The sequence below is a fragment of the Castor canadensis genome, chromosome 4 (genome assembly GCF_047511655.1).
Source record: "Castor canadensis chromosome 4, mCasCan1.hap1v2, whole genome shotgun sequence".
Classification (NCBI taxonomy): Eukaryota; Metazoa; Chordata; class Mammalia; order Rodentia; family Castoridae; genus Castor; species Castor canadensis.
The window spans coordinates 41,292,504-41,320,119 of record NC_133389.1 but is presented as its reverse complement, the minus strand read 5'-3'; the positions used below and the strand labels follow the sequence as shown (position 1 = coordinate 41,320,119).

The 27,616-nt window shown below is 34.9% G+C and overlaps 1 protein-coding gene across 1 annotated transcript in view; it reads left to right on the top strand.

The window, feature by feature from the left end:
* The first annotated feature begins 2,546 nt into the window (after window positions 1-2,546).
* The window catches only part of Asxl3 (ASXL transcriptional regulator 3), a 90,174-nt gene continuing 65,104 nt past the window's right edge, over window positions 2,547-27,616 (top strand). Inside the window, exons 1-3 of the mRNA XM_074070051.1 lie at window positions 2,547-3,743; window positions 5,019-5,127; window positions 21,052-21,173. Of these exons, the coding sequence (XP_073926152.1) occupies window positions 3,666-3,743; window positions 5,019-5,127; window positions 21,052-21,173 (309 nt within the window). The 5' untranslated portion in view covers window positions 2,547-3,665. The remainder of the gene's footprint in view (window positions 3,744-5,018; window positions 5,128-21,051; window positions 21,174-27,616) is intronic.

Here is a 27,616-nt window from a genome sequence, read left to right as displayed (position 1 = left end):
TAGATTTATATTGTATAGGATTACTTTTTTGTTTTCCCATATTTGAAAAAAGGTTTTAAAACATTTATAAGAAATCATTTCCATCTAAATTTTTTACTAAATATGAGCTACATTGATATAATAAAATAGCTTAAGATTTGGAATACTTAACTATTACCTTATAAAGCATTTTTTATGTGTAAAGGAATGGAGCCTGTGGTTATGATATTTCTTTGTCGTGTCCATAAATAGCCTTTCAATAACATTCCCCAAGTATTTGTCCTGTTTTTTATAATTATTTAAGTAGATGGGCTATACTTCCCTTCACAAAATATTCAGCATTAGGAAATTTTTATGTGTACCACCAGTGATTTGATGATATAAAGCAATGTTTTTTCTGTATTTCACACAGCACTGGGGCTCTGCAAAGTGTCTCTGGGGGTTCTTTGATGTCTAGACAGTTTTAAATTATGCCTGCTCTCCTGCCTCCAAATTCCACCCCTTTTCTGCTTCAGGGGTTGTGGGAAATGAAAACAAACCAGAAGGGTTCCACAACCCTATAGTCCAGGGGGAAAAACAAATAAATAGAATAAGCTGTATATCTACCCTGGCAGGTGTATAGGAAAGGGCCCGTTATAGGAAATGGAAGAAAGAAAAGAACTGGGGACAAATATTGTCCTGCTTATTTTTTCTTGTAATATTTGTAATATGGAAATACATGTGCATTGTGAACAAAGTGGACACACTGTAGAAGTATTAAGGAGGAAATTCCAAGTCACTTTATAGCCCAAGGCTCATTTTTCCTCTTGACCTCCCCATAGTCAGCCAAATCCAAGACTGGCCTAGTTCTGAACATTGTCCTATATACTGAAATGGTAAAATAAAGAATTGTGTTTTATGTTAGAAAACTAACTTTTTTCTTCCTTTCTTTTTCTTTTTTCCTTTTATAAATTGGAAATCACGATTCCACCAATTCATCCTGTTAGAAAGTAAGTAACTTCTGAAATTTTAGAGACATTTTATTAAAAAGTTGATGTTTTATTGTTTCATACACTTGATGTATATATATATTTTGTTACAGGATTTTAACCTTAATTCTGACTGGGGTAATTTAACCTTATGATTAACTGTAATGAAAATATTTTGTGAATAAATTAAAAATAAGAATACAGTCTTTGAAAGCACATTTGTGTCATCTTGTTTCATACCCACAATTAATCTTTGTGCTTTTTAAATATAGAGTGTATTTGCTAATTCTATTTTTCCTGAATATAAAAATAATAGAATTATACAAATAAGGCTTTTATTTATTCTTGTCAATAGTAGTTAATTAAGACCACACCTTTTTCAATAAAAGGACATCAAGTTTTCTAGACATTATGTAATTGATGAAAATAATAGCAATAACTAAAAATGGTATGAAAGATTTTTAAAATACATTTTTCTGTTATATATTACACTAGATGAATTATTCTAAAACACAAATTTATTTCATGTGTGTTTTAGGAAATATTTGGTGAAATTATGCTAGTCTTGGGACTTTTGGAGATGGATCGTCCTGTAATTATTAATTCATATTTTAAAGTTTTTTTCATAGTAAATCTTGAGTTAACTGAATTAATAAGCAGTGTAATTTAGTAATATGTTGATGCTCAATATGGCTTATTATTTGCATGAGACTGGGTACTTCACACTATGTTGACAACAAGCACAGCATTAAACTAAAATGTAAATTATTATGGTGTTATATTTGTTTAATATTTCTTAATTATTCTTTAATGTTCTAAGTATGAGTGCATATAGGAATTTAGTAATCAGGAGCTGGAAGAATATTGTGAGGCTTCAGGTTGGTTGTGCAATTTTGCTGTTATATTTTTAAAAATCTACATTGTGTCATTTTTATGTGTTGGACTCTATTTTACTGATCATATTAATGTCTTCTTGCCAAGTTCCTATGGAAGGCTAATATTTCTGACAGTTTCACTAAATTAAAACTCCAAAAATCTGGCATAATCATTCAGAGCTTAAAATTTTCTCTGCTTTTGTCTCAAGAGTATTGCATAAAAAATATATTTTGTGGTGTTCAGTATAACATGTATTGTATTATTTATCTGGAATTCATTCATACAGTGACATTTCTTGAGAGATGAATATATTTACTTTATAGGTATGCCTTTGCCCACTAAAATATGTGCAAACATCTTTTGTGAAGGAAAATACTGAAATGAAGTCTGTAAGCTTGTAGGATCTTCATGAGGAAAGACATTACATAAACATACAACATTATTACTGTGTGTACTTCAGTGGTACAGCTGTATTGTTTTATGGCCAAATTTATATTAAAACTGTGTTTCCTGTCAAACCCAATGGAATCATATTTATGCATTGGCACAGAGAAGATGCTTCCTAAAACAATAAAGAGCACTCATTTTATTATAATTCCTCTAAACCTTTATGACTATGGTACTTACATATGCTGACTTGTGCTTAAGTGTATTTGGCAACTCAGCCAATTTTCATTTTCATGGTAAATTTTCACAGCATTTAAGAACTTTGATAATCTTTGTCTTTAGAAAAAATTTAATTTATTAAAATAAAATTGTTTTTTCCCCAGAAACTCAAAGTTTGAAAGCTCAGTATTTAAAAGCTTTCTTATCCCAGAATATTTTGAGTTAAATACCTTTAATTCTCAGAGGCCTGTGGAGTAGAAGCAGGGTTTCTAATAAATATTGGCTTGACCAAATACCAATCTTTGAGCATATTTGGGAGTGATTGAAACAATTAAATGAAAGCAATAATTGTAGCTTTACATTCCAGTTAGCAGAAACCTTAGTTTTCAGGTAAAATACAAAAAATGATTTAAAATTTACTTCAAGAAATGTATATGTGTTATACATTTCATAAACATTTTGTAAGCATATGAATTTATCCCAAATGTTTGTACATTATTTAATACTGTTTGATTTCTTTAAAAAACTAATTTCATAGTTCAGTCACTAGCATCTTTACTGCAGAACATAATTATTAACTAAGCAAAATTCCTAAACACATTTCTTTATTCAACATGTCTGAGAAAAGGATGTCATTGTAGAAACTGTGTCAGAGATGTGAACACAGATGTAGATTCTTATTTTGCCATGTGAGAAATGCAGTCCTGTGAGTAGCCTAAATACTTATAATTTCAAATCAGTTCTTCCCTGGTTTCTTATTATTCTTTTGTTGCTTTTCAGCCTATGAGCTGGAGCTGCCCTTGAACTTGTTTTTTTTTTTTTTTTGATCATTCAACTGCAACCATAAAATTGTCTGTAATGTTTTAAAACTGAAGCTTCATAGTGTTATTTTACAAAATACCACCACATAAAGGTTTGGGCTTTGGTTTCTTTAAAATACAGTGTTGCTTGCTTTATGAATAAAAGCATAATTTCAATTTAGGAGAGTTTTTTGCCTGAAGCCTGTAAAACAGATGCATCTGATTAACTTTGGTGAAACTAGACTGGCCCGTTATTGTAATGTAGATGTTTTTAAGGATGGAAGGATATTTTAAAAAGGCATGCAAGAAGGCCTTTTTTTTTTTTTTTTAAGAGACTCAGAAAACAGTTTTGCCACAGGAGGTACATCTCAGACTGCTTCATTTTTGCACACTTTTCTTTTCTAGTGGAACCTCTCCATTAGCCTGTTTGAATGCAATGCTCCATACTAACACTCGAGTAGGGGATGGAACATTCTTCAAAATCCCTGGAAAGTCAGGCCTCTATGCTCTCAAAGTAAGTTGCATTCTTCTGCGTGTTATGTGTGTTTTTACAATGTATCATGCATTTTCTCAAACATAGGAAGGTAAACAGATTTGAGTGCAGAGCAGAAGAATGACCCCTTTGCCTTTTAAATATTTTCAGATGTCATAAAAATGATTTCACTTCAAGAATAAACAATGGCATTTTTCTGTAAAGAAAGCATATCTGTGGTTTCACTCTATAATATATGGTAATGGAAAATAGTTGTGGCTTCCTTAACATTCTTGATCCTTTAAAATTTATGGGGAGGTGTGTCATGGATCATCAGCCTGGAGTTTAAGATGATCACAGTTGCCATAAACTCTTTGACTTAATGACCACCAGCTGATGTACAGGCTTCACACCTGTATGCTTTTCTCTCTTTTTCAAAAATAAGAAATTTATTCCTTCTGCTTGAAAACTTACTGATTTAAGTCAGGTGTTCAGTTTGACAACAGTGATCTCTAGGAAGGTTTACTAAGAACCCATACCTGTTATATGAGAAAATAGAGGAAATAGAATAGAAAAAAAAGCTTTTGATGAGTGAGCCTTAATTATTTTAGTGGGACTCTCATTCACTCTTAAATGGGAAATGTTATCTAAAAAAATCCAAAATTCCAAACGATAAGAGCTTGTGATCTACCAAGGGGTTCTATCCTGAAACAAGTAAATTTGGTGTGTTCTTTCTTTTTTTGTTTGTTTATTCTATGTTTTGGTTTTATAATCATAACATGTTATTTCTTGTAAATAAAGAAGGAGTTGCTGCTTTAATAAATGATGCATTATATGTTAAGTTCATTAATTTCCTTTGAGAAGATCTTTTTAAATTCCAAAAGTTACACCTGGCAAAGAAAGCAGGGCTTCTCCCTCAGTGTCAACTTCTTGTCACTGCTTCTACTTCAAAAAACTCACACAAACTCATCAAAATAAATTCTATCTTATTTTTTTAAGTTTATTTTTGTAGCTACTTGGGTATTTAACTTGATTAAAATTCTGAGTTGTTAATCTATTTCTTTACATCGGGAAGAATGTAGAATAGGAAAAAATGTAAACAGCACATGTCAAAGGATTTTTTTGGTATAGATTTTAAAACTTATGCAAAAATATCAACCATGGCAATGGACTTTTCCTTTTTTTTTGTTTTTTTACCTCCCAGGGGTGATTTTTATATTCAAAAGTACATCTGTATTAAAATTCAAAATCACATATAACTGTGATAATATTTGAGGACTCTAAAAGTGTGCTAAATGTTTTTTGTTGTTAATATAGAAAGAAGAGTCATCATGCCAAACAGATGGAGCACTGGATCTAGTCTGTGAGTCTGAGCTGGATGGGACAGAGATGGCTGAGGCCAGCGCCAATGGAGAGGAGAATGGAGGTAAGTGTGGTTAACCCAAATAAAAACTCTTGTTCTCTTAAAAGTTATGTAGAATTCTAATAATTCACTAATTCAGTTCTCCACCTTTATAGATACAATTTTCTTCTACTTTTTGTTGCTTAGTAAGATTTATTATTGGTTTTGATTTAAGAAGGTTAGCACCTAAGAAAACTATATAGTTCTTCATTTTTGTTTGCTTTTCCTTTTAATAGCATGTATATTTTCCTGAACTTTCTAAAATGTTACCAATATCAGTATGTATTTACTGTAAAGTTAAGAGGGCTCCAGGAAATATCGAGTGGTTTTATTCATATGGATGGACTAAGAATACTAGTATTTTATTACAGATTGTGCTATTTCCTGTGTTCCTAGTATTTTTATAGTGGATTTGTTTCTTGGTTTATAAAATAATCTTAGTGTTACCATTCCTCACAGAAACAAGTACCGATAAGATATTTTCTTATTAAACGTTTTTGACAACTGAGAGACTCTCCCAGAATTCTAAGGGGGCATTTTTCCACCTCTGAATTTCATCTGTGTTGTTTCATTTGGATCCTGCAAGACAGTGACATTATTGTTCTGTGGTGTATGTGACTCTATACTGCAGTTTTGTGCCATAGAAGCTGATATACTTTCTTCCACCTGACCAACTGGTCCCACAGATGGTCATAGATCATGGGTTTGGGAGGGAGACTATGTAATTAAAGTCTCCATCAAGGGATTCATAGGAACCAGTAAATTATCTTTAAGAAAACAAACCCGAAAGTATCCTTGCAAACATATCATTTTTCAGTAATAATCCCAAGTCATTCATTTTGTTAATGAATGGCTATTAGCTGTAGGAGCTTTGAATACTGTCTACATGCTGACTGAACACTCCTGCCCTTTAGACTGGTGTGCTTTCTGATAGGCCCCATAAGACTGACGTTGCTTCATTCCTATCTGATCTGCAACTGAGATTGTAAATTTAACAAAGGAAATACAGATTCTTGTCTTACTACAATGGCCACAGGCTGTTTTAACCAACTTGTCCTAGACTTGAAGTCCCTATTCCTATCCTTTTTGAACCTCTCTCCCATCATTGAGGTAATTCTTTGAACCTTGGTAGGTACTTGAGGACAGGACAGGCAGAGAGGCACAGTTTCTGGCATTCTGCACTGGCTTGTGAATGAAGCATATTCTTCCCTTTCAGTCAAATGAAGGAGAGTGTGACTGAGGTCACTGCAGTGTCATGATGCCCACAAGAGTGGAGTGAGAGAGCAGGTATTTAAGAATAGTGAATTATAGGTAGAGAGAACAGTAATTACAATGGTTTTGAGACAGCTCAGTTCCTGTAGTGTTCCAGAAACAGAAGTTGGTGTGATTGGGAGGCCAGAGTGATTAAGTGAGAATATGGTAAGATATAAAGCCAGAGAAGTTATGAGGCCAGATTATATAACAGCTTGATATTGGCTTTTGTTTTGAGTGAAATGTTAAACCATTATAGGGTTTTGAGCTAGAAAGACAATGATCTCACATTTTAGCAAGGTCATCTATACTTTAACAAGTATAAGAAAATATGGGGACAAGAACAACAGCACAAAGACCAACTAGAAAGTTGTGGCCATAGTCTAGAGGAGAGGTGATGTGAATGAAAGGAACTGCAGTGGGTGTGATGAAAAGTGACAGGATGCTGGATATATTTGGAGGTAGATGCAATGGTAGCTGCTGACAAATAGATAGGAGATAAAGGAGTTGTGACTGACTCCAGAGTTGGAGTGTGAGCAAGTAGCAGAATAGCATTATCTTTAGCTAAGATGGAAGAATTTCAAAGAGAAGTAGTTTGGGCAGGAGAGTTGTTGATCAGGAGCTCAGTTTTGGACATGGAGTGTGAGACTCCATTAACACATCTAAGTGGATGTGTTAAGTAATTGGGCTTATCTGTTTGAAATTCAAGGAAAAGACATTGCTGGAGATTTACAGTTGAAAGTGGTCAGTTTATCAGTGTTATTTATAGTGGATGAGTTCACCAAGGAACTGAAAGTAAATTGCAAAGAGAAGTGGCTCAAAGACTGAGCTCACAGGCACTTGAATTTCAAGAGGCTGGAGAGATTGTAGAAAACAGATTTTTCTGTCTTGGAAACCAAGTGAAGAAAGTGTTTCCGAAGAAACACTTTCAAGTGTGTCAGTGCTGTTGATATGTCAACTTATCATGATTAAGAAATTTCATCTGAATTTAGTTTTGTGAGGGTATTGATGAACTTGACAGTTTTTTTCAGGACTGGTAAGACCACAAGAATGGAAAGAGTTCAAAATAATAGGAGGTAAGAAATCAGAGAGCACAGTTGTTTTTGAGATAAAGAAAAGGAGTACAGTGGGAAAATGACTGGAAGGGAAAGTGGAAGCCAAAGAGAAATTTGTTTTATTTAATGGAAAATAAATATTAATTAGAATAATTATTTACTGATAAGAAAATTCTAGTTAAGGAGAAATTGATAATATGGAAGAGGAAATTGATAATGTGTTGTCATGTGCTTCATAAGATAAGAGTGAATGGGACCTTTTCAGATGAGAAGTTTGGCTTTAGTAAAGGATGTAGACAGGTGCCAGAAAGTCAGTAGAATTGAAGGTAGGTAAGTATATATGGAAGGGGCTTATGGAAGTTTGCTTCTTATTGATTCATGTTTCTCTATTATACAGGAAATCAGCTCACTAGTTGATTGTGAAGATATGGGTGGTAGTTCTGTAGATTTAAGTAGAAAATGTAAAATATTTGTTTTTAAGAGAGATAAAGCATTAAGGACACTTATAAGGTTATTAATCCTGAATTTAATATGAGAGAAGTCAGCACTCTTGTGCATTCTTCTCTGGTTATATTCAGGAACTGTACAAGTGTAGAGTAGGGGCACAGTTCAATTTGACTAGAGTTGAAGTCTTGCTAAATGTGATTGATGAAACAAGAAAGGGACAAAGGAACTGAAGGTGTATGAAATGGAGAAGTAGAGGTTAACATCCATAGAATTTAATCTGGATATGGAGATGGTTGGAAACCCACCTGGGAAGGACGGGGAAAGGATTATTTAATTTGGTATTCTAGAGAGCAGGGGTTAGATGCTCAGGGATGTGCAAGTGCACGATTTTGAATTTAGGACAATGATAGAGAATATGTGTCTGAGACAAGAAGAGACAAGCAGTGTGTATACTCTTCATAGTAGCCTAGATCAGGGGTCATCAGTGGCAGGAAATCAGTACTTCTCCACTTTCTCAGCCCTGTGCCATGGGATATGGCAGGGTTTTGTGAAGGAACAGTTGCTTTTTTTATTTGAACAAAGATGTTGTAAAAACTGATGGTGGCCTTAGCATATGACATTGGAGAATCACTGCCCAGGTAATTCTAATTATGACAGAAATCTGATAGAAATAGTATTGGCAGAATATATCATCTAAGAGTTAAATTGTTCAAACATTGAAGGAGAGTAAGCCAGGAGTTGGCAGATAAGTACAGTAAAGAGGAGTAGTTGGTGTATATATTCTGATGTCCTGAGATACAATGCTGGGCACATCTAAGGAGAAGGGAGGGAAAATGGTTTGAAGGAATGATGAGGAAATTATAGGTTCAATGATACAGACATATAGACAAGTCAAAGGCAACCACCTGAGAGTGTTTTGGGAAATTGGTATGCATACTGGAAAGTCAGGTTTTGTGGATCAGGAGGTGGAAGGGAGTGTTCAGAGAAAACATAGAGGCTGTAGGAAATTTTGCTAATGACTAATTATCAATTCCAGAGGAGACTGAGGGAGGGTTTTAATAGTTGTGCAGGGGCTGGACATAGGGTGAGAGCACTCATCCAATAATTAAACCAAAACAGGGATAAGCAAACTCCCCTAATTTGACATGTGAATTGGTATTTCACAGAATAACTCATACCCACATATATCCAGTGAATGTGACCAAAATTAGATTCCATGGTTTGTCCTTTGAAGTTGCATTAGAGAAATTGCTTTGGGAAAATCACTGAAAGAGCAGTAAATAGCTTACTTCCTTGAGTATTCCTTGACTTGTCCACCTTTGTATCTTATTTCAAACTACAATTGATTCTTGTAGGACAAGCATATTTTCTACTCATGTAAATCCCATGTGCCTCTGTGTATAGCCCATTAGTCAAGCCTCAGGATACATTTTCAAACCTAGATATTGAAAATCTATTGAGTGCTAACAATGGTCAGCATTTGTAGATGTTTACCTGCCTATTCTTTAATCTTTACAACATTCTTGTGACATAGGCAATATTTATCGGTTCTGTTATTTCATTACAATTGAGGCAACAGTCCGAGAGAGGTTAAATGTCTTATCTAAGTCATAAGCCTAGCTGTGTGACACAAAGGACAAGCCCTAACCACTCTACTATTCTGCCTGCAATGATAGGGAATAGATATCAGTCAGTGGTCACAGTTACACTTTGTGTTGATAACACATTAGCCCAAGTCCATTCTGATCCTGAATTTGAGACTTTGACAAAGAGGAGCCACTGACTTACTCAAATAAAGGAGTAGGATACTACATGGCTGCTTACAAATCAGTAATAAACTGAAGAAAGGAGAACTGCTTTAGGTGATTTCTTTGATTACTTTCAAATATATATTTGAACCAGATGTTAAAATGAGTATACTTGCCATACTTCTTACAACTATACAAATGTATTTGGAAAATCTCTCTGATCAGAAAGAGAAGGTTGAATATGTACGTGGAAGTGGGTGTGAGGGAGAGAAATGTAGGGAGAGAGGAAAGAGAAGAGGGGACGACTATCTGTTTTTCTGTCTATATTTCCCTCCCATTTCTTAGTCTTCCTTTGGGGTGAAAGAGGTACCCTGATCCAACTAAAAGAATAAGCCTTTACTACCATAGAGTTATTTCAAATTTATAAAGTGTAGTTGACATTTGCTGTACCATTACAGGGGTAAGCAGAGAGGTATTTAAGAAGAAAGTGATTTACAAAAACTGGTGACAAGAAAGAAATCCTAGCAGCTTAATGCCAGTCATTAACACAGGAGTCCCTTAGTGGAGTTTATATAATGGCAGTGGTGTTTTAGTCCTCTTCTTGGCATCAGTCAGTTGGGGAAACATGCTTTTCCAAGACGCTTTTTAAAAGTTTTGTTGAAAAATTTTACAATGTGGGAAAAGTGGCATATTATTGATTATATAATTTATGAGTCAGAACTATGGTTATGTGTATGTTTCTTTATCTTCTGAACAGTCTTTCAAGTTAATAAGTATTGGACATACAGACTTGAGAAAGTAAACTGTTGAAATTTTATAAACTAAACTCTAGAGATTGAAGAGTGATTTAGGTGAATCACTTGATATATCTGTGTTGACAACCCATGACCAGTTATGCCTATATAAGTATAGATCTTTGTCGCCCAAAGAAAATATTATGAATTTTATGGTCTATTTTAGTCAGAGATTTATGGGTGTGTTTGTGTGTGAGTTGTTTTCTAAGCATAACACATTGATATATCCTGAGTTTCCTCACATATTAAGTTGACTTACAATACATTTGTTGGTTTGAAGAACCCATACATATTTTATGTGAAATGATACCATCAGTAGACAATTCTTACCTCTTCATCCTTTACTTGGAAATTGTTATTAACAAGAAAAATGAGTTTCTCTTTTTTGGCTGTAATGTATTTTATGTTTAAAATCAACAGTATCCATCTATTTATTTTTTTAAATGAAGAAACTGGAGATTGTACAATTTTCATCCACAGAGATTAAAAAAAAGGTTCTGCTTGCTATTAACCCTAGTGACTTTCATGGAGGAAGCAGCACTCAAGCAAGGGAATTAGTATTTTCAAAGTCTCCATTTAGGAGAGAAAGAGAAGGGTGGGGGAGGGGAGATGTATCCTTATGCTTTAGACCTTAGATCCCAGGGAAAATAATGATTCCAACATTTCAAGAAGTTTATATGGCCCCTTTTCATTATTCTTTATGGCCAGTTTTATAAGTGGGTTTCTGATTGTGTGATTCTTGGCAGAGCTATGTTAACTTAATGAAACATTATTCATCTCACTCTTTGTTTTCATTGGCTCAGAGACCAGCTTGAGGGTCTTTTATCAAAAGTGGAAAGTGCTTTAAGGTGGCCTGAAGTGTGTGGCTAGAATGTCTATTAAGACATCAATTACACACAGATGAGTTTTGTGGGGAAAATGAGGGATGTTCTAATTAAAATGCCTGGGAGTGCAGTCCTACCGAGAGCTCACAGAGCATTCTCACATAGGAAAGGGAGGGTGGCAGAGAATGTTGGAGTAACTTTAGATGTCATTCGCCTAGTTGGTGTCTCTTTCCTAATGGTCTTGTTTTGTTGCTTACCTGTAAATGCCCCAGTGTGAGTTTATACAGGATGCTGTGTTTCTGCATTCCTGTGTTTGGGGAAGTGGTGCAGGGAGGCGTGGGCACACTTCATGGAGGAAGAAGGGACAGCATGGTTAATTTCTGCCTGGCAGTCTTTCCTAAGAACCTGATAGGTATAGGAAGGAAAGTCCTTCAGTTTCTATACCAGGACCCTGATTTTCTTGGGTTAAGCCAATTTGTCTTTCATTTCAAATCTCTTCCTTTTAGTTAATAGTTTTGTTAGCTTGTAGAGACACCTGCTCTACGTTGGTGGCCTAAAGAAACTAAACTATGTGAAAGTTGTGCTGTTTTAGCTACACATGGGATGAAAGTACAGAGGAAGGATGAATACTCTCCAGATATATGACCACTGGCAGGATGTGAAACTTTGTCTGCCCACTCTTTCTCATTCTCCCATTTTTCCTCCCTGCCCACAGATTTCATAGTTCACAAGAACGACAAGGTATTTCAAAAGATCATGCAGTCCTGGATTCTCTCTCATGCTAGTGTTTTCTTAAACCAGTCGATTGAATTAGACATTATTCTAATAACAGATGTCCAGAGGGATCGAAATCTCACAGTTGCCTTGCATTTGTCCCTTTGTGTTTTGGATAACATTGATAGTGAAGAATTTTCCCTGTGTTGAAATCTTTTATGCTTTTAATTAAACTAATTTCCTCCTCCCCCCCCTCTGATGAAGAACAGCTGGTCACCATCTAGTGCCTACCCCCTTCAGCTTTTCCAAAAGATTTACTTCAACTATTTCAGACATTATTTATAGATACTATTTTCCATTTGTTTTATCCACTAGAAGCCTCTTTTTCTTACATTTTTCCTCTCAAACTGTGAACTTTGTTCTTATATAAGTGGATTTTAGTCAGTTTTAACAGTTCAGAATCATGGAGGAAAAGAAAAATTTCTTTTTAAGTGCACATAAAGTGACCCATTTAAGTGTACTTTCCCATCTTTTTTGTGTTACAAGAGAACTGTTTCTTAAGATACAGATAAAGATTGGAATGAAAGTATGATCTCATAATAAAAACAAAAACTCTCAAATAAAAACAAAGTTAATGGTATCCCCCAGTTCATCTTAACTAGCCAATGTTCTATTGGATTTATATTATCTGTGATTTGAATATAAGAATAAAGCACCCATGCTCTTTAAAAAAGTATTTTTTCAATGATGCTAGATAATTCATGTTCTCTCCTGTCTTTAAAGTGACTGTAAATAAACATTTTTCAAACAGTTAGCAACTTGGATACCTTACCTTTCTCACCTTTATTGTACACTGGAGCTGATATGTTGTATGTTAAAGTATAAAGTAATTAGTAATGATGCCCATGAGTGAAGCACTTACCCTTAACCCTGCTAACCTTTTGCTTCATATCCTTTCTGGTCACTCTTTTCTGTTTCTCATTTTCTAAGTTGATTGTTTTATTTCTGTGCACCTGCTTCAGGAAAATGATATAGTATGTAAGATCACAGGTGTTGTGCCAGCATAAAAGAAATAGCCTCTAGTATATTTTTTCACCTAGCTTTATCAGCATATGGTGTTATTACTCTCCATTACACTGAGAAAGACATCCTTACTGGTTCTATGGTAGGAGGGGATTAGGTGGCAAAAGACTGGCACCTACTGGATATACTTTTCTTATTAAATATTTTTGTTTTGGATTAGTTTCCTCCTTTACTAGTCTGTGTTTGAAGGAATATTTTTATGAATGTCCATAGATACCACTATATCTAGATTGGCTCTGCTGATAAATTGTGTGTTTGTAGGAGGTCCTATTCAATGCAAATCATTGCATTGAATCATTGTGAACCACTAGTGGACATTGTAATGAAGGTGTCATATATCCTGTTCTGTGACGGGTGAGCATCATTTGCAGCATTGAGATCAGATGTCCTCCATGATTGTGTCTTGTAGAAGTATGCTTTTATTACTTAATATTACTGATATAATAATCTTCTTTTTCACTATTCCTTTTGGTTTATTTGACTCTATTTTTCTGAAAATCTCTCCTGAATAGTAAGAGAACTTCATAGGGTAATGAAGCCAATACTGTAAAATATAGTAAAAATTTCAGTTATATTACGTATATTTCATTCATAGAAGAAATGGTCTGAAATGTTTTCAAGAACAACAGTAGTTACCTTGTCCTTTCAGAGTTTCTTAGGGGGAAATCTATGTGTTACTTTGTTGCTAATTTTGCTCTGTTGCTAGTTTTTCTTCAACTAGTTTTCATTCAAAGGCATCTCATTCTTTAAATGTCTCTTAATGTAGCAAGAAAAATTGTTTAAGCTCAAATGCCTGTACCTGTTGTGGAACAAAGAATTTTACTAGAGTGGACAGCTCTTCATAGGATGAATCCAAAACAGGATTAAGGAATTATCTTCATCCAAAAGAAATGTAGTCCAAGAAAAATTTAATTGGGATCAAATGGGTTTCCTGTTCTTTTAAAAATCAATTTGTTTTTACAAGTTTTGGCATGCATTTTTCTGCTGAATCTATCTAGGGTATCTGATGTACACAATTTCACATGTAAGTACTATACATTATAATCCAAACTAAGTCATTCTAATTATTTACTATTTGGGAATACTTTTGATTTATCAGCTTATTATTAATCTTTCAAAATAAATTATAGTCATCACCACTGTGATTTCATAGGCACAGTTTTCATTAGATAGAATTAATGGTTCTAAAATATTTTTAAAAATCTATGCCTTCAAAATTACACCATATTTCTTATTCATCGTTTTCCTTCCTGCATCTTATATAGTGCTTTACCTAAAGAAAATTGCTTGATAAATATTATATGATTGAATTAATAATTAACAAACTTCTGAGACCAACTTTTAAAATGTTATTGAATTCTGACTGGTTGCCAGTGTTATCCCCAGTGTATGATACATATTTTTATTTAATTTTTGTTCATTAAAACTTTATTAAGTCTATAGTGTATAAGATTATCATCTGTGCAGAAAACTGTTGGGATTTGAGAGCACCTAGTTTGAATGTTCAGAAAACTGAAAGGGAGAATTAGGTGGATCCCTGATAAAAATGAAAATGGCCAAAGATTCACCCCTCCTTGCTTTTATTAGATGTTGAACACCAGAGCCCTCCAATAGCCTATTGCTTATGCAGTGGCTTAGTGGGACACATAGCAATCAAGGTACAGAATGTCTGTGTTGCGGTGGATGTATAGTGTCCAGATCTCCTGGTGTGTGCTGTGGTTCTGTACTCATACAACTCCTGACATTTTATGTGGCATAATGATTTCTAATTTTGACTTTCAAATTGTATTTATATTTCCCTATGTAAAACCACAAAACTGAGACTTTTGTCTTAAAAATAAGATAATGAGTCAGGATGGCAGAGGGAACTATAGCTATAATTAGTGACAAGTCTTGCAACTTCTGACCAACTTGCATAAAAAGCTCTGTGGTTTGGCTTTCATATTTTCCCTAATTCACTTAAGGATAATTTGCATAATTTTTCAAAAAATACTTACATTTTCAAATTTTAATAATTACCATTTTTGCATTGCTTTTTCCTTGATAAAAACTAGCTTTGCTTTCCTCCCCTTCTAAGAATTTTTATTAAAAACACTACTTGAAAGTTAACTTCAATAATAAATGCTTTAAATAAATGTAATGAAAATCAAATTCAAAACTTTAGTAAACCACTTTGAGCCCATCTTTGTGTATAAGTACATACCTGAGTTGAAAGTCTGTGGCTGCTGAGCCACAGGTTCCAGTATGCAGGAGCTGTCACAAATTCATCTAGTAAGTTCTAAAGACTTGTAAGTAAGAGAAGCAAGTCTACCCAAAGGACAGGGAAGTTTGGTGGAAACTGAATTTGATCTGCCAAAATGAATGATGGGGAAGAGAGTTTGAAAGGGGGACAGTCAGAGCAAGTGGGACAAACACAAAAGATACATGTGTTTAGGAAACATCACCAGTGTCAATTGACTGGATCAGAGATGGGGGTAGTTCAGGAGGTTGGCAAGATCAAGTTTACGTTTTGATTTCTCCCTTGTTTTTGTCTTGAATTAAGGTCAGAGTTAGAATGTGGGTGTACTCTTATAAACCCATCAATATATTAGTAAATATTTTACGAAGGAATTCCACTGATAATCATTCTTCTCTAGTATCAGCTTCAGATGTATGAGTTCTTATGTACATTTTCTAGCTTAGTAGCATTTTCTAGTTCAAGTTGAGTGGTGAGTGAAAAAGAAGCAGCAGTACCACTTCCAGGGATATACCCAAAGGAATGTAAATCAGGTTACAATAAAGGCACCTGTACACCCATGATAATTGCAGCACTATTCACAATAGCTAAGGTATGGAAATAGCCAAGATGCCCCACTACTGATGAGTGGGTTAAGAAAATGTGGTAATTATATGCAATGGAATTTTATTCAGCCACAAAGAATAATGAAATTTTGTTGTGTGCAGGTAAATGGATAGAACTGAAGAACCATCTTAAGTGAAGTTAACCAGGTTCAGAAGGCCAATAGCCTCGTGTTTTCCTCTCATATATGGAATATAGACCTAACACAAATACAGCAATATTATGAAAACAGGTCATGCTAAGGGGAGGTCACATTCGAGAGGGGGAGGGTAGAAAAGGGAAGTTAAGAAAGTGAGTATGGTTGATGTACTTTCTATACAAGAATGAATACAGAATTTTCTTTATTTTTTATTTTTTTATCCCCTCCATCAATCTTTCTTCTCCCTCCTGCCTTCTTAAAAATAATTTCAACAGGTTTCATTATTCTATTTTCATACAAGGATATAAACCATATTCCTCCTCCCTTACCCTCTCCATTTACCCACCTTCCTCCCACTAGTACCTACCTTGTAATAGTATCTATCTGTTTTCATTTTTTTATTATAAAATTTTTATTAGGATATATTCATTATATGGGTGGATTCGAAGTGACGATTCCAATCAGGCTTATGTCATACATTATTTACATTTCCCCCATTGTTTTTCCCCCTCAGCCCCCTCCCCACCTCACCCAAAGCAATTGCAAGAGTTTTTTTAGTTCTGTTTCATGTAGGTATATGAAGTCCATTAACCATATACTATTACCTTAATTTTCTTCCTTCATCTTCCCCCCTCCCACTAGTACCCTAGAATTTTTTGAACCTATTGAAACCACCATAAGGAGAGGACTAAAGTAGAAAGAGAAAAATAGAGGAGATGAACCAATTGAGGTTATAATACATATATACAAGGAAACTCTCTGCATAGCTATCTTAAGTAAAAATATCATTTATTAATTTTTTTTATAAAATCAGAGAACAGGAGGGCAAAACACGTCCTGCTTGTGAGTGTTGGTACCTTGGGGGAGGAAGGATGTGGAGAAAGGGTGTAGGAGGGTGAATATAAAGCAAATATTGTGTACACCTGTACATAAATGAAAAAATGAGGCCTATTATAACTGTTCTAGCATGGAGGGAGGGAGGATAAAGAAGAATGATGGAGGGGATGAATTCAACTATGATATGTATTTGTTATATTGTAAGAACTTTTGTGGATGCCACAGTGTATGCTTACTTAGCACAGCAATAAAAAAGTAAAATAAAGAAGTCGAACAAACAAAAAAAGAAAGAATAAGAGGCCAGAGGGGGACAACTTTGAGACACCAAGAACTAAAGCCCAAATTCATGATTTTGCTGGAACACAGTCACCAGTTTTTCTGGCCTTCAAGGCTGCTTCACAGTTACCTGTAATCTTCCACTGGCCTCTGCTCCCAGCCCTTCTACATAGGATGTTTTGAGGGTGGGGCCTGGGATCTTGAGTGAGAGTAGAGGTAGGCAAAGTAAAGGATAGTTTTAACTTGATTTTTGACTAGCCTACTTTTGGGAGGCAAGGAAAATGTTAAATTAAATGTTACTTAAATGATGAATTATAATGGTTCCAGGGAAAACTCTTCTTCTTTTTGTTTCCTCATCTTCAGTTTGTCCACCTCTGAGAAAGGCAAGCTGCCTTGTGGGGTTTGGAGGATAAAGCCCTGGCATTAGTTCTATGACCATGCCAGGGTACAGTCAGAAAAAAATAGCTCCCATTCTGTCCTGAATACCAAAAAGATATCAGTTTCTAAGCTGCATGTCAGGGTTTGATATTTATTGGATAAATCATCTGTCCTAATTCTTCACTTTTCCTGGCTCCTGTTGTAATTTTACTTATAAGGGATTTCCCCTGGTCCTCCCTTTAATGTTAATTTTTCTGTGGTTTGTATTTCAGAGGCCAGACTCAACTCAGTCCTTTAGATAAATATCCAGACACCTGTTTAAAATATGCCCCTAATTACTTATTTATCATATCTATTATTTAGAAATCTGCAAGAGTAAGTTAAAAAGGTGAAAACCTTGTACTTTGTCACAGGTACAAGTCTGCATGATCCAGCACAAACCAGTTACTCACTGAATGAATTTTTTTTTGGTTCAGCCAAAAATTAAATAAAACAACTCCTATGTTCATGTTAAGGGTCTATATTTGTCAGTACTTTAAAAATACACACACGCACACACACACAGCTCATACATACACTGCTTAGAGCCTATACGTGAATTATATGTATACCTATCCTTATTTTTCTTTCTTGACATTTTTCCCCTAGAAATAAACATTTTTACTCCAAAGGAGTAACTACATAGAGATTTTATTTTTTAAATACATTTCACTTGTCTTTAAAGTTTTATAATTATGTTATCAGGAGTAAATACATAAAAATGGTTTGACTCAGACAAGTATGTCAGTACCAAGTTCCAAAAGGAAGGCTGGAGGAGGAGAATGGCTAACTAGTACAGAAACATATGTGTTGCTTCATTGAGTCTGGGATAAAATGTAAGACAAAAGCAAGTAGAAGGAGATCAAGAAAGGCTGATTTTGAGAATCAACTTTATGATGTTCCTTGATGGCACCTGAACTCTATTCGCCTGCCTTCCCTCTGAAGTTCTAGGCTCTAAATTGAACAGAATCTTTCTTTGGAAAAGAACATATGTAAATGTATGTGAATCACTATGAACACAGTGAAATAATAAATTTAAACCACGGATACTGATGCTTCAGTAGGTTTCCCCATATTGATGGCTTTCTAGTTCAGGGAGAAATAGAGCAAATGCTGAGCAGACAGCTGTTATCCACACGAAAGGCAGCTGACTGCACTGCTTCTTAGAGAAGTCAAAAAATAAAAAGCACCCAAAGGCTTAATTATGGATACTCAATCAGAATTTGTTGTTATTTGATCCTGCTTTATTGAAGTTTACCTTTGAAAGACTTAAGACTTAAAGCATTTCCTAAGCAAATTGGTAGTAAATTTGAATTTTGATATCCAGTATGCAAAAGCAGTCACCTATTTCCCATAAATTCCCTAATACCCGTTGATTGCATTTGGTTATGCTTCTTAGCCAGCCAGTAAGTTTTCAGTTTTCTGGGCTTAAGTTCTACTAAGAATGTGAAAGTAATAAAACATTTGCAAATGTATGCTTTCATTTTGGCTGCATCTACAATATATCCATTTCAATTTGTTCATTTGGGATTATGTACCTTGGCCACCTTTCTGTTACCTTCCTCGTTTGTCACACTTCCTAGAGACTTCAGAACATTGAAGAGGTCATCTATATAATCAGTGCACAAAATAAATTTGTCTTTATAAAGTAAGATTTAGTGAAGCGTTACAAATTACTCTAGTATCATTTCAAGAAGTGAAGTCTAGGAACCATAGTTTATGAGGCAGTATTAAAAATGTTTCTCAAGTAGACCATTCATATTGTATCAAGTAGAAAAGGAATCACCAGATGTTTAATTAAAGGACTTCTATCACTGTATGTGCAAATCTTTTTTCACCGTAGTACTTTCTGGTCCTTTCACTCACCTACAGTTCTTAACTTTTCATGTCAAGAGCTGAATAACTTGCTTCCCTCAACCATATTAATTTCCTGTTTTAGTACCTCTGACATCACACAATAAATTATACTTCTTTAGACATGTGTATCACATTTTGACTTTCGAGGCCAAATATTTTAGTTAGAAAAACCCTGGGTTCCAGAACTAGACTGGGATGCCCTTGGATCCCAGCTCTGCTGTTTTATTGCTTATGTAACCATGGGCAACTAATTGAGCCTTTCTGCACTCTAAAATATGGAGATACTACTTTGTGTCTTGTAAAAAAAATACAAGGACAAAACTAGTTAACATATGTAAAGTGCCTAGATTAGCAGTTATTTTCTTAAATATGTTCCTGAATATTTCCTGGTTTAAAACAAACCTTGATTAACTGTTTTCCCTAAATCCTCTTCTCATGAGCCCATGTTCATTTCTAGGCAAGAAGTACTTAAGTTAATCAAAAGCAACTTGAGTGCTCTTAACATTGTGTATATATATATATACACATACACACATATATATATATATGTATATATATACTTCTATTTTTTACTATAATATTTTGGGGGTTCTAGGGGTGAAAGCTATAATGATTTTTACTCTTCTACTTATCTTTAAAAGTCTGGTCACTATTCCCTGCCCCCCCCCCAGTTACCATTACTTGGGAAATTTTAGACTTAGCATTCACCCTGATGCCCTTAAAAAATCATGTTTTAGACTTTTACAATATGTTCTCAAGTTATTTTCTTCCATCTAACTTCCTCTTGCCTCCTGCCTTTTACATATGATTCTATTCTGCTACTAATCCTAGTGCTTCCTCACTTTGAATCTCCAAATCACTCCTTCTTCTCTAGTATACACAGAGAAGGGCCAGCCTGTGTGCTCCTGCCAAGATCACTGTAGTGTTAAACCTAGGGCTGAATGAAGAGCTATAGCTTGCACCTTGGTTTCATAGAACAGACGGTGTCTAACTGTAGACTCTTTGGCCACTCATGTCAGGGAGATGTCAGTGTATTAAAAAGCTACCTGTTAGAAGGAAATGTCTTCTGTAGAATAGGCCAAAAGAAAACCTGACTTGTGAAAATAGTAAGTTTATATTGCAATCTGCAGAGAGCACCATTTTTTAAAAAATTTCAGATTTCATTTTTCCTTCTTGTTAACACATGCCTCATCCCATTGTAAGAGAAACATAGCCCAAAAAGTCATAGAGTCTACAGAGAGAAGGATCTTAAGTATAAGAACCATAATGTCTGTGAATGAGTAGATTTTAAAGAATTTCATTCATTTAAATGGTTTCTGCATTGCCCAAACTCCATTATTCAGAGTCTAACAGTGTGTACTGATCCTAACTCTTGAGGCAGATACTTTGGTATTTTTTATGTCCATACAATAGCTCTACAGATACTATAGATCTATAGATCAGTGGGTATCTTACCCACTGATACAGTAGAAATGGTATCAGTGGGTAAGGAAACGGGGAGGTCTAGACACAGTTATTAAATGACCTGTCTCTTCTGATCTAGATACTCTTCTGCTTTATTTTAAGTATCCATTTTCAAATGGAGAAAGGTTCTAAGAGAGTTAATTACTGTGGATGTAAAAAAAGGAATTTAAATTAGTAATATCATTATCTCTTCCCATTTCTAGTTTGGGCAAAACAGGTAACAGATGAAGCATCTTCCACTCGAGATTCAAGTCTTACCAACACAGCAGTGCAAAGCAAGTTAGTGTCTTCCTTTCAGCAGCACACCAAAAAGGCTCTTAAACAGGTAAGAGAGCTGTCACTTGGTTTTTGACTTTCAGTTCTGCCCACATAAAGTAATTGATGTCTGCTAATCAAGTAAATAAGAACCTGGCAATCAGAATGCATTAGAGACATCCTGAATAGAGCCTCCAGTATACTGTTGTGTATAGAATTGTAGTCTACATGGAAATGTAGGAGAGACTGGGATGAGAATCTTGTGAAATAGATGTTAGAACATGTGCTTGGAAATACATAAAAGCATTACATTTTCACATGTATGTGATTTATAGTAAATCGGTTGGATTCATAAATGCATTGAGTAATTTGAAGAAAATGTTTCTATTTATGATGCCATTATGTTTATGTGATAGTTGGCATAATGATAATTTCTTTTATTGAGATGTATTAAAATTATAAATAAAAAATGGTAACATTGCTTACTTACTTATATATAGAATGTTCGTCAGTGTATGTTGTTTGATGTTGAATGGAAGTTATAATATCCTGATATTACATAAGCTGTCTTGATCTTGTGCTGAGATGGTAGTGAGAGGTGATGGTTATAAGGTTGAAGTCTGAGTGCTGACATAGCCTGGTTTGAATCATTACTCTGTGAACCTAGGCTCTGAATCTCAAATTCCTTCCCTTGAAAGTGTGGGAAGTAATAGTACCTTCCACATGGACTGACCTGAGAATTAACTGAGGTGATACATCTGAAGCACATGGTACCTAGTGTCTGGATCATAATATTTTCTCAACAAACATTAGCCACTTCTCTCATACCAGCAAGCTGAATGGTCTGAAGAAAAGGAAGAGGTATTGTGGTGGGTGAGACTGTTATGGATGGTTACACTAGTAATTGTGTTAGTAAATGGAAGGCACACATCCTTTAGCCTGAATTCCTAGTTTTCCCTTGTTTAGCTACATTCTTCTTGGCAGTCTCATTTTGCCCTTCTGTCCCAAACCACCTCCACTTCCGCTCCAGAAATAGGGGTATCATTCTTGTGATATAAATAGGAAAAGAGAAACCATGTTTTCTAAAACAAAGTTAATTTTAAAAAGTCCCACCAACCTCTAAAGCTTCTAAATATTTGTATCCAGTCTTCTAGGCCTGAAATGTGTCTATCCATCTCCTCCTCTTCCTCAAACAAGAAAACATTGGAAAGAAACTGAATTTTTTACTGAGTTGTATTACTTTTCTATTCCATATTATTGAAATTGCAGCATTTCTACCCATTGGTAATATATTTAGGGCAATAAAAGTATTTCTTCCTGCATAGGTCAAATAACCATGGGAATTTTGCCACTTATATAATGGGATTTTGTGAAACATGTTAGATTCCAAAGAACAAAACTGCAATCAGAGTTGAGATACCTTTTCAATTGGGAAAATAAAAAATGGAGTAGTAGGGGAGCCTAGACAAAGGTTCATTTGGGTGGTGAATAGGATGTAGGTAATAAAGTACTAACCAGGATGCCACAAAGGACACAAAACTGGACACCTGTGGCCATGACATTTAAGAAACATAAATGGGGTCATAAATGAAACATATTCTTCTAAAGTGCAATGATTTGAAAAATGTGCAAACTGTGGAATCTTCCTCTGTATGGGTGAGAAGATAAAGATTCAGTTCTCTGTATTGTTATGTGACATTATTTTGTACTTTGGTTTCATGTCATTTGAAACTTTTTTTAAATTACTCAAGTATTATGCGGTGTTGTTTTGTTTTTTGTTGTGGAGCATGTGTGCATAAGAAGTGCCACTTGACACTTTATGATTTAAGCCTTGTTTTACGAACCTTGTTCTGTAATCTTATCTTAATGTCCTGAAAGAGTTGTGTATTATTGCAACTTCTATTTTACTACCAAGTAGCAAATTAGTTACCAAAAGGGTAGGTTCAATATATATCCGATATGCTGTTTGGTTGATAACAAAATTCATATTGGAAATACAGTTAGAAGAAAAGTTGTCTTTGCAAAATTTTTCCCACGTTCCCTGTAATTGTTGACTTTCTTAAGACAGCAATTCAAAAATTGACTGAACATACAGTATTTTAAATTACAATAACTGCACAAATATGCAGCTTTCTTTTCTTTTCAATAGTTGAATAGATATTTTTTGTTAAGAGTATTATGTAAATATGTGTGTATATATATATGTCCACTTTCATGTTCTCTGTGTTTGTGAATATGTTTTATGTAGATGTGTATAAGTACAAGTCAAAATCATACAAACCTAAGACCAGCTGAACAACCTTAAAAATGATTATAGTAGCTGATATTTACATTATGCCTTCATGTTGCGTGTTCATTTAATCCTTTTACAAATCATTTGATATATGCTCATACCCCTGTTTTTCAAATACAGAAACTAAGGCCCAGAGAAGTTAGATTACTTGTCTAAAATCACCCATCAAATAAATCTTGGAGATGACATTTGTATTTAGAATCATAGCTCGAGATTCTAACCTCTTTACTAATACTGCCTTTCAGTAATGTAACATGTAATTGGACATAACAAGTTTTGACACTATGCATGGAAATTTATATACTTGAGTTTTTGTGTAGCATAAGAAAAGCAATACATAGTCATTAGGAACACCACTTTCAAACACAGGCTGCTTATTTTAGTACCAGTACGTCTTAATAGCTCACACTCAAATACAGAAGCTGATGTTATTTCATTACAAATATATTCTGATTCATTAGGGCCAATATAGATTCTTAGAAGGATATAGGTGAAAGAAAACAAAAAACAAATTCCCAAGGTCCTTTATAATTTCAAGTATAGTGGAGATAATAAGATAAAAGAAATACCCTTGCAAAATAAGCCCAGACACAATTTCCTACATAGGAGGTCCTCACAGTTCACCCACCTAAAGAATGTTGCTATAGTAAGTGGGCTTCTTGACTTTCACAGCAACTGTTGGTTGTGTGTAATTATAGCTGGACTGTATGAAAGCTATAATGCCCCTTGACTATCAACACAGAGTATTTTAATTTATCTCAGGCTGGGAATATAGCTCAGTTGTAGAGTACTTGCCTAGCATGTCTGAGGCCCTCGGTTCCATGCCTAGTACCACAAACAGGAACAAAAGTTATCAGCCAACAAACAAAAGAATATTTTCATTCTTTTCAAATGTTTGGGTCCCTTTTACCTTCTATTCATCAAAATATTATTAACATCATGTGTTAGACATAATTGCATGAACATTATATTATTTCAGCAGATTTCTGTTCTAGATAAGCATATTCAGAAATCTATGCTGAGAGGCGATTATTGTTTATTCCCTTGTTCCTGCCTTATTTTTTGCCTTGGTGTTTTAGATGTTATGATCATAAAAAATGTGAAATGATTAGATTTTGAATTTTAAAGAAGGATAATTAGGAAAGATTAAATTTTGGAAGTTTTTAAACATCAGAAGAAAATGAAAGATAGAGTAAGGATGAGTTGTGTTAGGGCAAATAAATGGTGGTAAACATGACCTTTCTATGTTGGTTCTGTTGGTTTATTTGACTTCCATCATCATTTATTTAGGGTAGTAGAATTTATTTATAAAGTTGCAGATCCTCTTCCCTTTTGATATTGCAGGGCAGAGATATTCTTGGTGTTTTGCTTTAGCGTTATGTGTTTGTCCAGTTCTGTGAAATTCCAAAGGTTATGGTGCATGATAACTGTTTCTGAACATGAGTGTTGACATTTCACATACTAGCAACAATATAAGTTGTTGGTGCCTGACACAGGCAGCTGTTTCCTGTGTGTATTTGTAGTTATTTAATTTTAGCATTCACAGCATGTGATGTTTTCAGAATTTTACTGAAGGGCTTATTACATTCAGTTGCATTTGTTGGTGGTGTATCCTATTAAAATAAAGCAGTCATTTGTGGTTTAAAATTCCAAACTACACAGAAGCTTCTGATTTTCAGTTTTTCTACTTTATTTTTTCCATTAAGGTAGACATAAGAACTCTTCCCTTATTTTTAGAAGTATCTGACAAGTTTTCTTTCTACAAAATGAAATGTTTATCTAAAGGTATTTTCCTGCTCTTTTTTAAGAAAATATTGCACTGTATCTGGAGAGAGAGAAGCATGTTCAGTCAGCATCTTTTGATTTCTTTCCTTTCACTTAAAGCCAGAATTAAATTGATGTGGCTCTGAGTCATTTCACATTGCCTAGAGTGATTTAGTTCTCTTAGGTTTGTTTCCATTAAAAAGTAAGATTGCTTTTAGATTTAAGCCTATAAATTTCTTTCTTATTAAATAGGAACTACATGTATCAAACTTGGTAAGTCTAATTGTACTCTTGAACATCATAGGTATTGACATTTCACTCTCAGTAGTTTAAGCAGTAGCACATTAGACATGTGACCAGCTTGAAGGTACATTCCTTCATAGTAGACTGAATTTACACTTACCATCTACTTGCTTATTTAAGTTCTGACATTGCTTCTTTCTGGATTTACAATGATAGGATTTCAGTTGCTCATTAAGATAAACTATTAGCATTCCAACATAGAGCAATTGGAAGTATCCAGTGATAATCATACCCATAAAATGAATGCATGGTAAATAGTAAGACTGATTAAATAATATTGATGCCAAAACTCAACAGGGCCACCACTAGCCAGGTATGGAGTAGGAAAAGACTTCCCCCACACACATCCAAGGCATCATAGCAAGAATGAACCCCTTTTAAGGTACTCTTGTACAGGGTACACTATCCACAGTCCTAAAGTAGCTCTCCTAATCCTATTTTCTTACTCTATATATTACATGAACTTATTTTTTAGGCATGGGGTATTCATATTTAGCTAATTATGTTAAATTGAAGATAACATCTATTATTTTTGTAACATATAATAAAGCAATCTTTTTTGTTTTCTTGGAATTTTAGCAAAAACTAAAAGGTGAAAATAACATGGTGTCAGTATTCTCCATTTTGAAGAGAGGTGCTAGACACAGCCCCAGAGGACTTACTGAGGGGAGGCTAGATGGCCTACTAATCATTCCCCAGTAGATCTTTAAAAAACTGGCTCCAGATTCATCATACACAGACAGCATATATGCACAGTGTACTCCACACCTTGTATTCCTGCAATTTGAAGGATTATGAGACCTGAAGAGAATTCTTAAGGCTGATTGTAATGGCTGGGCAGAAGGAATGAATCAAGCTACACTGTGTGTGGTGGAACAAGACTGCAGACTGTACTTGTGGCTTGAGAAGGTGGTAAACATTTAGCCAAGCATGGAGGATTTGTAAAGACCATGCTCAGGAAGGCTGCCTGGCTAGGTAGAAGTAGAATGGATAGATCTTATGCTTAGGTGTATCCTGGAATGTGGCCATCAACAGTGGCATGGTCCACATCAGGGTAGAATGTAGGATCAAATGCTCCCCACAAAGTCTCTAAAGTATTCACTAATGCAGCCTACAAAAATCTAGCTGTTGGCCATGCATGGTGGTGCATGCCTGTAATGTCAGCACTCTGCAGGCTGAGGCAGGAGGAATACAAGTTTGAGCTTAACCTGGACTACATAGATGAGACCTTGTCTCAAGCCAAAAAACAAAACTGTAGCAGTTGGATGCTTGTCTGATACCATGACAATGACAGTTCTGGTTAAGACAAATTCTTACTGTTCATTCTCATTCTTAGTCCTAGCCAAAATGTAAAATAATTAAAACTTTAGTCATGTTCACTGCTATGAATTAGCAGAGTTTACACTGTAGTATGTAAGTCTTCAGCAAATGCATTGTTGCAGAATTGATACATCATATGAATAGTAAAAAATAGCATTTATTGAATATTTTGTGAAAAATACTGTTCTGTAGACTTCCTATTTAAAGCATCTTGCCCTCATCAGTGTCTCTGTTTAACAGGGACATTTACCCAAGTAACTTGCCCACCATTACACAGATATAGTTAAATCTTTCACTTGCTGTAAAGCCTTGTGACCATTGCATTTGCATTACACAGCCATTCAAATAGCTCTGCAGAAAGCCCAGTTCCTCAGCAGATAGCAACTCAGAGGAGAAGCACTTTAATATCCATATTGTGGGCAGAATGGTGGTTAGTAGATATCAAAGATTTCTGCCCGAGGACTGCATTTGGCCCAACTGCATCTTCATTTGTTCTGACTCATAATTTAAAAATAGGAAAACGCAACTAAAAATCTAGATTTGATCTGGGCATGGTTGACACATTCTCAAGAAACTGAGACAGGAAGCTCATAATTATAAAACCAGCTGGGGCTATATAGCAAGTTTGAGGACAGGCTGGGTAACTCGACAAGACTCTGTCTTGAAATTACAAAATACTGGGGTGTGGGTCAGTGGTACAATGCTTGCCTAGCATGTGAAGAGCCCTCCTGTTAGGATCCAGTAGTGAAAAACAAAATCTAGATTTGATACTTTTTTTGAGTAGCAACAATGGTCCTTCTGATGGGAAATGAGTGTTCCTGCTCACTGTACTA